The 14791-nt window shown below is 42.6% G+C and overlaps 1 protein-coding gene across 16 annotated transcripts in view; it reads right to left on the bottom strand.

Annotated features, from left to right (window-relative positions):
- The window catches only part of ARID1B (AT-rich interaction domain 1B), a 418737-nt gene that overhangs the window by 62707 nt on the left and 341239 nt on the right, over positions 1-14791 (bottom strand). For all 16 annotated transcript variants that reach the window (XM_081529735.1, XM_081529728.1, XM_081529730.1 and 13 more), the window contains one exon: positions 12050-12229. In XM_081529735.1, the coding sequence (XP_081385861.1) occupies positions 12050-12229 (180 nt within the window). The remainder of the gene's footprint in view (positions 1-12049; positions 12230-14791) is intronic.

The raw sequence follows: 14791 nt of genomic DNA, 5'->3' as shown, positions 1-14791 counted from the left end.
TCTCAATAAGTGACTGTGGAAATGAAATATCTGTAAAAGGAGAAGGGTTTGGAGAGTATGGATTAGTGTTTCTCCATCAGTCCTTACCACTTCCTGGAAGAATCTCCTCATCTACATAATGTAACTGTTCTAGGCACAGGGGATGTAAGGTTAAATACAATGCAATTCCTATACTCAAGAAGTATAGGAATAGTATAGTACACACATTCACAACATGAGTGTGAATGTGTGTGTGTGTATATACAAGGTGAAGTAGCAGGCGAAAGACAAGAAAAAATACAAAAGCAAAAACAGAAAAGATAATGCACTGTAAAAAGTGTAAGAGAAAGAAGAGTTAAGTCCTTGTGGGGTAGGGATACAGGGGGTCATCCATGGTGGGGAAGCTGAGCGAAGGTCTTTGAAAAACCACCTTGGGTCTCGACCCAGGAATCTGTGTGGGGCAGGCTCTGGGATCTGGGAGAACTGGGGCTGAGTGAAAACTCTGTGAATATACCAACCATGTGACCTTATGTAAGTTGTTTTAATTTTTATTGGTTTCATTCTCTTCCCTTTGAAACAGAGAGGATCCTTTGTTCAAGTAGATCCTTTGGTCTACTTGAAGAGCTGCTGTTAGGATTAAATGATGTAATATGTTTAAAGTGTCTCAAATATGGGTGCAGAAATGGCCGGGGGTTACTGGTGGGATGAGCGTAACGCAGAAGAGGACAGAGGGCCCCTGTGGGTGGGGCCGTGAACAACAGCACTGACAGTGAGAGCCAACTTGAGAGCAAGGCACTGCTGAGCTGGTGTGGCTGTGAGAAGGGTGCAGAGGGAAGGGGCCCTTGCTCACCAGGCTTCCCAGCCTGGGGCGTATTCTGAAGGTGAGGAGGGGCTTCTCTAGGTCTTTCCAGCAGAAACTGGATTAGATCAGCAACAACAATAAAAGCCAGCAATTCATGTTTCCTGTGTGCTAACCTCAGCTCCAAGTTCTTTGCATTACCTCCTTTCATCCTTAGGTCAAGCTTAAGAGATCCCAGTCACTTGCGTCCTCACTTTAGGGAGGAAGAGCCTGAGGCGGTATGCAGAGTGACCTGACCCAAGGTCACGTGGCTAACAGGCCTCGGAGCTGTGGTTTGTACACCGTATTCCGCTAGCTGCACCCCTGACTGGCCTCTCAAATACTTAACGGAAAACCGCACTAACTTAACAGCATCGTCACAATCATGAAAGCAGGTTTTCTTAAGGGTACCTACAAATCTGTAAGAAGATCCGAGTTTTCAATAGTGACTGATGTCAACTTTTTGTTAGGTGCCGCTCGTGAACTCTCTCACATGGCTGTCCATGAAGTATATTACTCGCTGAAGAGTAAATATTTTAGGCTTTGTGGGCTAGATGATCTCTGTCAAAACTAAACCAGCACTGCTGCCTTGATGTGGCCAGAGGTGACACACACATAAATCGGAGCATCTGTGTTCCAATAAAACTTTATTTACAAACACAGTGGCCGGCCAGGGTTGGCCACAAGCCGCTGAGCCCTTTGACAGACCAGTCTTGGGACAAGCTCCTTAAGAAAGTGCTCCATCAGCACAGAAAGTGACCTGTTAAAGGCGGCAGCTACTTTCACCTGAGTATTCCTGCAAGTCCAAGGGCTGGAGAGGAACAACAGAGCAAGGCACTGGCCATCTGAGGAGCTGGAATGGACAGGAAAATGAAAGGGAAGAGAAGGGACAGCAGAAGTTCAATACAAATCACCTCAGGTGCCCATGAGTTGCATGCGAGTCAGTGTTTCATGCCAGCACCTCAACTATAAACCATGTTTTCAAGAAGATACCCTGCTATTGCAGAAATAATCAACCTGATATTGTTTGTAAGTAAACACTGGTGATTCAGATGGTAAAGAATCTGTCTGCAATGCTGGAGACCTGGGTTAGATCCCTGGGCTGGGAAAATCCCCTAGAGAACAGAATGGCAACCCACTCCAGTATTCTTGCCTGGAGAATTCCATGGAGAGAGGAGCCTGGTGGGTCCACGGGGTCGCAAAGAATCGGACATGACTGAGTGACTTACACAACACAACACAAAAGGTAAACATTCACTGTTTATCAATTTTGAAGTTCTTTATAAAAAGTTCTGAGGCTGCTCTGAATCTGCTAACCCATGGGACCACATAGAAGGTCCCTGTCTACTTTCCCATCGCACCATCTCAGAGGAAAGGACGCCTTATGCTCACACTGGATAGAGGGCGTCGCAGAGCAGTGGACAAGATGCTGTGTTCCCCTCTTCCTGTGCTTTCCCGGAGCACAGTCATCAGAACTCTGCTCTGTGGCAGGATGAAGGCTCACCCCTCCCCACCCCGTCTGCCTCTCAGCCCTTCCCTCCAGATTGTCAGATAACATCAGTGAGATACAGTGCTCCTCCTTGGCTCTTGCTTTTATTAAAAATAAACTCATTTGTAGCTTGAATGCAAATGAAATTAATCCACATATTCTTCCTGTTCCTCTGTAGCTAGTTTCCACTCTCCCTCCCTCAACACTTGGTAAGTGACTCATTTGGTAAGAAACTTTATTCAGTGAAAACATATGTACCCTTTGCTTTCGAAGGAAATGAAATGACACTTTAATCTTGTTTTAGAAAACAAGCATTTACATGGTTATTGCAGACTAAGCCCATAATGCACTTGATGTGAAAGGAAGGTCCTTGATTTTGCTAAATCTTGCTTATAGTTGAAGTAGAATGCTGCTCATATTTGGAACAGAGAAATATTGTCACTCTGGGTTCCTGCACCTTGGGTTTAACTGGCAGTCAGGGGCTGTATTTTAGTAACCACAAAGGAAAACAACTGAGATGTTCAGTACCCCTGTCCCCATCTTCTATCTTTCTCATTCATCTTATGTGATAAGAAGAGAAGAGCTCTGTTTCAATAGCGTTGCTCAGTTCCACAGCTGGTCTTCATTGCACAGCAGGAAGTGTTCTGAAATCGGGGAGAATATGCATCAGAGCACAACCACCATGCACACCCACACGCATGCGTGCACTCGTGCTTAGAAAGGCCCATTGAATGCTGGGCTCCCAGTCTTATTTTCCCTCAATCAGTTGGGCTGATTTCACAAACTGGCACTCAAAAGCACATGTCAAGGGAATATGTTCTAATTATAGAGGCCTCTATTTGGTGGACGAAATACAAAGCTCCCTTTTCTTCTCCTTGAAACTTTAAAAGACTTTCCTCATTAAACTCACATGGCAGGATAAAAATGGTTTCTAAAGGCTTTAAACGGCTTAAGAGGCAGCAACAGATAAAGCACAGGCTGTAGAAACTGGATTTGAATACTGGTTCTGACACTTTCTAGGGGCAGGACCTTGGACAACTTATTTAACCTCTTGGAACATGAGTTTTGACAGATAAAGTAACAATATTAATGGGCAATAGGCAGAAAGTGACTAGTACAGTGCCAAGCATAGAATTACCTAATAAATTATAGCTATCACCACGATCATCAACAATAATATTATCAATAATCACTAATACAATCTTTTTTCCATAATCTTTTAAAAATGTGTAGGAGTAAAAAATGATTCACACTCTCCTCACTTTGCCTACTCGATAACGTATCTTTCTCCCCAAAATAAATAAAAACCAAATATGTAAGCCAAGCAAAATATGAGAGGAAAAGCCAGGAATGAGGAGTGCAATCTTATTTCCATGTTTCTCTAATAGATTAGTAATTTGTTGGCACTGTCTCTGACAGAAAACAGATGGATCCAGCATTAAGCACAATGAAGGCAGCAGATGCTAGGCCAGCCCACCTCAGCTGGACGGGCCTTGCAGCCAAGTCCGAGAGCCCACAGTTTTCAAGTGGGTTCATCTTGGCACACCAGCTTTGGAAAATTGGTCACCAAATGAATTCAGATTTTAACTCACCGGGAGCTGTATTCAAGCACCAGATAGCGGAAGCAGGAGCTACACTCTATTCACATCACCAGCATTATTTTAGGAGGATCACAAATAATTCTGTACCTGACTCCGCAATTTTAAAATTTGCTAGTTAATATTAATATTCCAAGGTTACAGCTTCTATGGAATTATTCAATGTTTCCACTTATTTTGCTTCTCAGTTTCAACCATCCAACAATGACTTAGGAACAACTACTGCATGCAAGGTCCTATACTATTTTCCTTTGTTGTGGAGGGTAAAATGGTGCACAAATCATAGAATAGACACTTGAAAAAAAATGAACAATTAGCTATATATTATGACAAACACATATGTGAATTAGGTTTAAATCAGCACTTTTTATGGTCGTCTACTACACACATCTACTACTACATGTCATGTTTATTGAGGTAGAGTTTCTATGCATTAGCAAGCATACACGCCCATGACCACCAGCACAGTTAAGACATGGGGAGGGTATTTTTATTAGGACAAAGAGTTGCCATCTGGTGGTCAATCTCATCCCCAGCCCTGATAGCTGCTGGTCTGATTTCTGTTCCTACAGTGTTGCCTTCCCCAGGATGTCATGTAAAGTGACTCATACAGTACTGGGTCTGGCTCCTTTCACTCAGCATCATGCTTCTGAAATCCAACCATAATGCTGTGCATATCAGGAGTTTGCTCCCTTCTGCTGCCGAGCAGTATTCCATTTTCTGTGGACATATGGGCTGTCCCTGTTTCTGGAAATCATGACTAAAGCTGCTGACACTTGTACACAGGTCTCCCAGTAGATATGCTTCATCTCTCTTGGTAAACTCTAGGGATGACTGCTACGTTGTACATTAAGTGCATTTTTAACTTTGTAAGAAAATCTACTACAATACATATGAGAGTTCCAAGTGCTCTACTGCACATCCTTGATATTGCAAATTTTTAAAAAATATCAGCCATTCCAGTAGCTGTGTTGTGGATACTGTTGTGGCTTTAATTTTCATTTTCCTAATGACAAATGATTTTGAGAGCATTTTTCATGTAAATAAGATCCTTGCTGTGTAAAAAGTTGTATTTCAAAAACCTTCTTCCAATGCTACTTTTCTAATCGAATGATCACATAGTGCTATGCTTTCAGGCATAGATTTAGGAGAGAAACTGATTGAGTAGTTAAGAAGACCACAGATTCAAAATGAAAGCACACTTACCTCAAGCTGCAGTAAACCTTACTATTTGTGGAAATTGAGATAATTTATCTTTTGAACTGATACATGAGGCACCACATTTTTCCTAGGTCAACATGCATTTTAAAAAGTATTCAAAATGCAAAGCAATAATAATATTATATAAAGCTTGTAAAATAAATGGAAAGATTCATACCTTACAGTATGACTTTAATGTTTCACTTTTGGTAGCTTTTTCCCATTATGTTATAAAAATTAACTCCTTTAAAATGTAATTATACAGTTATGCAAGCTCAATACAGAAAATATAGAAGCACAGAGAGAAATAGACAACAATGATCCTTAGTGCCATCTCCCAAAGATAATTCTTAAGCATTGAGTAGTCAACCTAATAAGCATCAAGCATCAAAGCAGCATCAAGAAGGAGCACAAGTATCTCTGGAATACTCTGACTCCGTCCATTCAGGAAATAGTTTCTAAGAGCCTCTTTTGTGCCCGCTCTGTGCTCATTGCTGATGATACAGCAGTGAGCAAAGGCAGAGAGCTTCTGCCTCTTCCTTCCTGGTGGCAGGAGATAGGTCAATAGATTAACCTAGACCATGCCATGCAGTGCCAAGTGCTCTGATGGAAAACGGAGCAGGGAGAGCTTGGACAGAGTGGAGAGGGCAGGCACCCCTGAGAGGGTGACTGAGGAAAGCTGCCGCGGGGAGGGAGCTGTGTGCGTATGTCGGCGCCTCTCCACCACTGCCATCAAGGCTGACATACACACAGGCCTGGGAACATATGGGCAAGTCTGATGCTGGTTCTGACTTCAAAGCAAGGAGAGAAGAGAGGAGCACAGGATCTCAAGGAGCAGGGGCACAAATGTTTGCATGTGTGTGACCTTCACAAAGACACTGGTCACCACAATGTTCAGTTTCCTCATCTGGACAAAGGGTATAATATAAGACTATCTCCTGTGGTTGCTGTGGGGAAAAAATATTCACAGTAACTATTGTTGGATGGTAACAATGATTAGAATCTGTCAAGGAACAGACAGAAGCTGCTTCAATGTTAGTAAGATAACTTTCAATCAGCAAAATTCTTTTTACTGTATATTGTATCATAAGCCTCCTTTTACTTTCAACATGCACAGATATTCAAATCTATTTCAGAGTAAAGCATAAGAAAAGTAACTACTGCCCTAAAAAATTATAAAATTACATTATCTTAATTCAGTAGCCAAATTTGGCATAAAACAGTAAAATCCCTATGGTAAGGAAGGAAGGATTCTCAGAGTCACTGTTGTCACAGGAGCCTGAGCACCTGTGCCCTCCCTGGGCTCAAAGCTGCTGTGCCCTGCGCACACCCACGGATGGCGTGGGGACAGCGCCCCTTGCAGGGAGGGCTCTGATCTGCTTCATCTGATGGCAGGTGCAGGAAGCCTTCTGAAAGGACCAGTGGTGCCAATGCTTACAGAATTGAACACTAGTCATTTCTTTTAAAACAAGCAATTTAAAAAATGGCAGAGCTGTGAGCCTCAGGAAAAGGCAGCTTGCTAAGACATCAGTCAAGCAGCCTGTCCACATCCTGCATTTCTACACCGCCATCGACAACCGTCCTGATCCAGGCTGGCGGTACAAGTTCACAGGATGACCACGCCCCACGGGGTGCCGAGAGGGGAGGGGACATTGGCACCCCAGGTGCTGTTGATTTTAATGAGCAATGTGAAATAATTATCTTCACACTAGTAAAAATTCATGTTGCTGTTTGTTTTTTCTTTCTTACTGTGAAGTTGATTTGTACTTTAAATTTTCCTTACTTCTTTCCTAATTCCCAGGTTTTGACAAAGTCAGGATGATTATCAGTCTGCTAAGAAAAATTCAAGCTTAAACCTTATAACTTGAAGGCTAAATTTGAGCATCAAAAGATGATGCCATTAATCACCTTTGGCTATAATATGATCTGCTACAATTTGCTTTTTCCTACTATGAGCAATGTCACGAACCTCTGTCCATAGTTCATCAGGCACTCTGTCTATCAGATCTAGTCCCTTAAATCTATTTGTCACTTCCACTGTATAATCATAAGGGATTTGATTTAGGTCATACCTGAATGGTCTAGTGGTTTTCCCTACTTTCTTCAATTTAAGTCTGAATTTGGCAATAAGGAGTTCATGATCTGAGCCACAGTCACTGAACAAAGCCTTACAGACTATGGAATTAATACTTTTCCCTAGCACTGTCCATTTAACAAAAAAATCAAGTTAACCTAACAGGAAGAAGTAAACAGATCAAGAGCATTGCAACCTGTTTCAGGAGAGAAATGAGTGAAACTGAAGCAGGAGTGACCTGCACACAAACCAGCCTCTGGAAAGCCAGAGAACAAGATTTCCAATTAGCAGCACTGTCCACAGGGGAGGAGGTGGGGGTGGATGGGTGGATGGGTGGGTGTGGAATGAATCCATGTGGCAGACACACCTCACTTCTGTAGAAGAGAGGCTGAATTCAGCTTAATTTAAGAGCAAGAGTGGGGACTGAAATTGTGGGTCATGGTGACCCCAAGGCTGCCATGGCCTAGAAGGCTCTCTGGAGTAGCTTGTGGGCTGCCAACTGGTGACATTTATATGTTGTTCCTCTTGAACTGAAACACTTGTAAGATTATTAATGTGCAATTCACTATTTTGGAGCTGCATTCATTTCAACTAGGTATCATTTATTTAAAGTTTGCCATTGCTGACTTTTAATGAATGAAGGAGAAGGAAGAGTTCTGCTGGCATCTGATTTATTTTAGAGGGAAGCACTCTAAACCCTTCTGAAAAGCACCTCTGACCAAGTACTTCAGGAATAAAGGCTCATCAACTTTAGGAATAAAGGCTCATCAGACTCATCTCCTTATAAGCTCCCTGCTTCCTAAGACGACTATACAAATTAAGGCACAAAACCAAGGCTGAGTCCATGTGCAATGTCTATAGCTGTACATGGTGGCCCCAGACACTCACACAGGGAGTGACACCTGAAGGGGGGGAATTGCGGCTCAGAACTCCTATCAGTTGCCCAAGAAAATACTCCTAATTCCTTGCAAAACTAAGGCTAGGCCCTCACTTTTTGCAATTAGTGACAAATATGCAAAAAATATTTGTGGACAGTCTGTGACAGACACTGTTCTAGAGAACATACGAACAAGACAGTATCTGTCCTTAGGAAATAGAAAGGCTATGAAGATGAAATGGATTTCAGCTCCCTTTTCCACATACAAATTCATTTATTAATAATTAACATGGCAATTAAAGAATTCCTTTTTATTTATTAGTGCCAGGTCTCTCTGGCCCTCTCTACTTGCAAACACTTTGTAAAGGGAGTTATTTTATATGTGCTTGCTTGAAGGTAGAAAAGCACTATTTCATAAAATACACTGCAATTAAACACTTTTACACATTTAGACTGGCTTCATCCAATCTGTATATTTAATAATTCAGACTTTATAGTATTAATATACATTTTAAACATTTCCTCTTAATAGGAATCTTTTTCTTAATCTCTAGTATTTTTGGTGTATCTCAAGCCTATACTCCCCAAAGCTCCTTTAAGGCTCATAGTCTGTCTTCTGTCGCTCCAGCGGCTCACTGAAGGCACCAGCAGGGAGGAGAGTATCTAAGTCACGGGAAATGGCGCAGCAGGCACTCTGTGAGTGGCCTCTGAAGTCTTTCTCAGTTTGAACCCTGGCTCTGCACTGACCAGCTGTGGCATTGTGGGTAAATTACTTCACCTACTCATTTGCAAAATGGGATGACATTACAGGTTTCCTGTTAATGAAGAAAAATGGGAAAGTATACCTGAATTTGAATCCCAGCATGGCCACTGTGTACCCTGGGCAAAGGTGCTTATGAGGTGCATGCCTCAGTTTCTTCCTCTATCAAGTGGAGTAATAGTGGTACCTATAACATGGCATGTTGTGAGGATTAAATGAGTTAATATATGAAAAACACTAAGACCAGGACTCAGTAATAAATGTTGGCTGCTGTTACCAGTAATTTTGAAGAAGTGATTCCTGACAACAAAAAGGTTTAGCAAAAAGAGACTGCAAAGTATCTTCCCCCGAGATCTCTTAAAAACATTAACCCAGAAGAAAGCCATCTGGCTAGAAACAGAGAATATATGACAAACAACTCTGTGGATCTCTGCACAACTGATTCTGTCCAGACATCAAGACCTGTAACATAAAGATGGAAGCTGAACATTCTACTAATAATTTGAGTAGTTAATCAAGAGAAAGAAAAAAAATACTTCATTTGGGTCTCTGTTTAAAAGGATCAATCAAGAGAGAAAGGTAAAGGTAAGAATATTTCTTGATGTGAGTAATACAAGTCATAACTGTCATTTCCTGTCATTTGTTCGGTGAGGACAGGGGGATACAAGGAGGAAAGCAAACAATTCTGATGTGAACCGAGAGCACCAGAAATCGGATTTTCAGTCCACGCATCGGGAGCCAGTCAAGAAACCTGAGGGGGTGGAGGGGAGCACAGAATATGCCGGAGATGCCACACGGAAGGAGAACACTGCTGAGGGCACAAAGTTAAAACGTGCTATGTATGAAAACTGTCAGCCTTATTTTAAATTGTCCAACCTAAACTTAGTATTTATACCTTAAAAAAAAACCAAAACAACAACCTTCTTGACTATATATCCAAACTGTTATGCAGTGGATCCAGTGGGCCACATTAATGTAAAAAGGTGCTGGAGTCGAAGCAAAATTTAGACTCAGAACACTAGAATTAGAAGCAACTTCCAAGGTAACACAATCTAATTTTCTCATTTTCTATAGGAAAAGTAAACCCCAGAGAGTAAGCAATTTTCCAAAGGTATACAAGGTTGGGTGAGAACTCTCACAGGAGCAGTGCTATTAAATCAAGAATCTTAACATTCAAGATTCCAGAAAACTGAGGGTTTTTTCCAGAGGATAAACCCATTTTATGGAAATTACCTTTTGTGTTATTAGCTAACTCCTGAAGTATGAGCGCTTTATTAGCCATTCACACAAGACTCATCAGATAGTCCAAGGCTCTGCCTTCCCACATTCCCTTATTGGAGAGCAGCAGAGGGTGAGACTGCAAGAGTATTTCAGAGTAGAGTGGCCAGTTTTCAAGATTACATACATGAAACCCTTGGAGTGGCAGTAGATAAGTCCCAGGCTCTAGCCACCCCTAACTCTGAGAATAAGGCCCTGGCCTTGTCTCCAATTACATTCTGAGTAAAAGTCCACATTTTCTGTGCATGTCACAACTTATAAACTGCTTTCCCAATTTTCGTCAGACAGCCAAAGTCCCCCCCGTTTTGAAGACACTCACTGGGTGGCTCAGAGGGCAAGCAGGCACTCTTACAGCTGAGGGACACGTCCTGCCTTAGCTCAGCAACAAACTGCCACACGTCACAACTACCTTGGCTGATGGGGAACTAGGCAGACCCTGGCTGTCAACTGGGACCTTAAATTCCCAGAGCTTTTACAGGAATTAATAACACAGAAATCTACTGATGACACGCCATGAAGGGAATCAAGTCAAACCTACGTTTATACCACTCTGACTACATGCTCATGGACAGAGGCAGAAGGGGCCATGGGAAACATTTGTTTTGGGTGTTCTAATACAGTTTCCCAACAACGCAAATAGTTGGAATACAAAATAACAGAGGAACATAAGGTGAGGTGATGGTGCAACACTGATAGTACTGAGGGTGCTTAAAATCCTTCAGAAAGAGATCTTCAGAAAACAAGAGAATTTTCAAACTGTGAGGTAAGGAAAGCTTTCCTGAGAAATACCAGGTAAAAAGCTGAGAAGGCACCTGGCCTCCTCGAAGAATTGTCTGGCCTTGCAGGTACTTCTATGGCTGGGGAGGCTTGAAGGGCATCAGCACAGCACATTTTCCAGATGGACACTCTCAGAAATATTAAGGCTTGTCTATGGCCATACCACCCTGAACACATCTGATCTGGGAAGCTAAGCAGGGTCGGGCCTGGCTAGTACTTGGATGGGAGAAACACTACGGCTTTAGTAAGTCAGGGGATCTGGTTTGGCTGTGGAGGCAGGGTGAACATTGTACTAGTTTCCTAGAGGGCATTGTCTTCAGTTGGAACATTCCTGGTATTTTCAGAAGTGAGGAAACTCTGGGAATTGTGCCAGATTAGCTCATTCTCTCTAAATTATCCATTAATGTCTAATTTAAACAAACAAAATATAAAGAAGGTGCTAAATTCAAATGCCTATTGCTAGAAGTGACTTAGAAAAAAATATGTATCAGGTTAAAAACCTTGATGAAAGGATTCTGCACTTGTAAGACAAAACAGACATCAATGTCCAGGAAGGCAGAATGTAAATGGGGCATTTTGGGCATGGTTCCACTTATTTTTCTACTCATGTCTTATCTTCCTTTTTGAGTCCATTTCAGGCTTTGTCCTGTCTTCTAAGAGTAAAACTGGCAATGACTGTGAAAATCAGAACTACTATTTACCTGAGAGAGCACTTTGGGGACAGATTAGCAGGAAAAGTAATGGGATGCAATCCTTCTGAGTAGTGAGCACACTGTTACAAAGGTTAATTACAGAGAGGGAGGGGCAGAATCAGGACTCAACAGAATAATCTAAGTTTTGAATCAGACTTTTTGAGGTCAAGGCCTGTGTTGCTTTCTCAACAAGCATTCAGAGCTACATCACAGAAACAAGGGTTCACTCCTTCATTATTAATAACACATGTATGAAGAGCACTTACCAGAGTGTCTGATGCATGAATGCTTAATGAATAGTTGTTATAATTATTCTTCCCATCACTATGGGAAACTGAAGGGCTGTGGGTTTGCATTAACCTCACAGATCTGTCAGGTAACAACAGGATCTTAAGAGATGTTTATAACATTGAGGTCTTGAAAGGACTCGCAAATTAACAAAATTTCTACAACCTACTGAGTGCATTCTGGAGAAACTTTTCTTTACCTTGTGGTCCATACTGGCTCATCTGTGGACCGTAAGTCCCACTTGAGTTACTCTGCTGAAAGCTACTGATTCCAGGGTGCATCTGGCCTCCAGGAGAAGGATGAGGCGACATGGATGGTCCTGTCTGCTGAGGTCCATATTGAGACATCTGAGGGTTTCTTTGTGTGCCTGCCATAAAACCTAAGTGAGAAATAAATGGAAATACATAAATGCAGGTGACAAAAGAGGACATGAAATTGTGTGCAAGGTGTATGGGAGAAGATTGGGGTTGTAGGATTCCCCTATATAACATCAAAAGACATCTCAACCCAGTGTGGAAGATGCGAGAGGGCCCAGGGGGCTACCCGAGTCTCTCATTAGGGTTCCTAGGAACCCTAAAGATTTTATACTTAAACTGGGGAAAGGAGAAGAGGGATAACAGGCAAGTAATCTTAACCTCTCCTAACATCCATTCTTGCCAGGGTGGACATGCTATGTTCATCCCTCAGAGCCTTGGCTCAATTCTGTATCTCAGGGCTGCATGTGGCCATTCAAACACCCTAGCCCTCTCTCAAGCCCAGAAGAGCATCCAGCTCTCCCCTGCGTAGAACTCTTTCTCCTTTCTGACCTCCTGGAGCCACAACTGCTCACCTTGACTCCTGGAGTGATGAGACTTATCACCTGATTCACACTGTCCCCTAGGGGGTACTGCATACAGGTGGAGGGTCTGAAATGTACTCTGCTACTCCAAATACTCTTGCCTGGAAAATCCCACGGACGGAGGAGCCTGGTAGGCTACAGTCCATGGAGTCGCTAAGAGTCGGACACGACTGAGCGACTTCACTTTCACTTTTCCCTTTCATGCACTGGAGAAGGAAATGGCAACCCACTCCAGTGTTCTTGCCTGGAGAATCCCAGGGACAGCGGAGCCTGGTGGGCTGCCGTCTATGGGGTCACACAGAGTCGGACACAACTGAAGTGACTTAGCGACTCCAAATACACTCTGACTTCCTCCCGCAAAGTTCTGCCTATGGTGTCCCCATCGCCACTCACCCCAGCACAACACCCGTGACCCTTCCTCCCACCCCATGTCCTATGGTGCGATGGAGCCATCAGCACATTTGTTGCCTCTACTTCTGAAATGCATCTCGGGTCACTTCTCTTCTCCATTTCCGCATCTATAAAAGCTCCTGTCTTTCCCCCCACACCTTGTCTGGCTCACCCCTTCCAGTCCTATCCCATGTTTTGTGCCTTTTGGTTCACTTTCACAAAGCTGCCAGGTTTTCATGAATAAAAAAGGAAATTAGAGCATATCTTCTCTGCGTAACACCCCTGCCCCCAGGATTACTGGATCTGAAGTAAAATGACAGCATATGACTATGGTCTCTGGGACCTTGTATGGTCTGGGGTTGCTTTTCTCACTCTACCCCCACTTCCTATAGTTTTCTCTCCTCCTCACTACCCTGAAATCCACGGCCTTCTCATGCTTCCCAGAAGATAATGTCAAGCTCTTTCCCATGACAGAGCCTCTCTCTCTGGTCCCCTCTCTCAAGAACCTTCTACTACTGCTGGTTCCTTCCCATCCTCCAGGTCTGCCCTCCCTGATGATGCCTCCTTTTCTCACGGCAATTTTCCTAAACTGTAATCAGCTTACTCTATTTCTGACTCACTTAACCTCTCTCTTCCCCATGAGAACATAAGCCCCAGGAAGGCAGGGATCATGTTATGTGACCCCTGCTGCACCCTCAGGGCCCAGCTGGGTGTTTGTACATAGTAGGTGCAAAAACTATGTATTGAATGAATGAGTTTTAAATTCCTCTTGCACCCAGAGTGCTGAGCATGACATGGTAGGTGCTGAGCAGACAGCTGGCCAATGGATAACGAAAATCCATCTTTCAACTGAGAAAGACTAAAAAGTCAAGTTATGTCCCCATCCATCAGTAGTTCGGCCAAACATAAGCAAGTATTATACATAGAATGAACTGTGAATACACATTTAGACGAAGACTACCCCATGTCAAGATGTGTATCTAAGAAAAAGATAAATTATCAAACCAGCAAACTAACAAAGGGCAGTTTGCAAAACAACTCCCAGAACCTAGGGGTTAGAGCTGGTGAGAGTCCCCGCTTGTCAGCTGAAGGCTCCAGAACAGTGGCAAGTGCGGAGTGGGGTGGGTTCCATCTGCCCTGGAGGAGAACCAAGGGTAATAGCTTCCAGAGAGTCTCCTGAGGCAGCTGGAGGGAAAGATGGTGCCTGCATCCAAGACCAGCTTACATTTAGGAGGTTAAAGAGTAAGGCATTTACAAAGGCCACGGTTTACATTTCACTAAGAAAAAAAAAAATCTTCTAACACTGCTTCTGTCTAAAGAGACATAAAATACAAGGAAGTAGAGCTGTTCCTTATTATCCTATTTCATTTATTTATAAAGATAAGGCTTGTTAAATTGGGCTCAATTGGCAGCTCCCAGATATAAATCATCATAGAAAATGTTTGCTTTTTCAAATCTGAAAACAAACAGAAATCAGAGTGCTAAAATTACTATAAATGATTACATCTTCAGATGTAACATGAAATATTTATCTAAGCCTTACTACAAAATTCTCAAGAGTTTCATACAGAGTCCTGTTTAATAAAAAAACGTGTCTGAATTCCATATAGATTGTATAAGTTTTTCTTCCTTTCTCTCTTTGGAGAATGACTGTTTTCTTCTTCATTAGTTAAGGAAAATAATATGTGTCCTTTTTTTAGCATTAAATTTTAC

The sequence above is a fragment of the Giraffa tippelskirchi genome, chromosome 9 (genome assembly GCF_054371585.1).
Source record: "Giraffa tippelskirchi isolate mGirTip1 chromosome 9, T2T-mGirTip1v1.2.pri, whole genome shotgun sequence".
In the NCBI taxonomy this organism is placed as follows: domain Eukaryota; kingdom Metazoa; phylum Chordata; class Mammalia; order Artiodactyla; family Giraffidae; genus Giraffa; species Giraffa tippelskirchi.
This window is presented reverse-complemented; position numbering and strand designations above follow the sequence as displayed.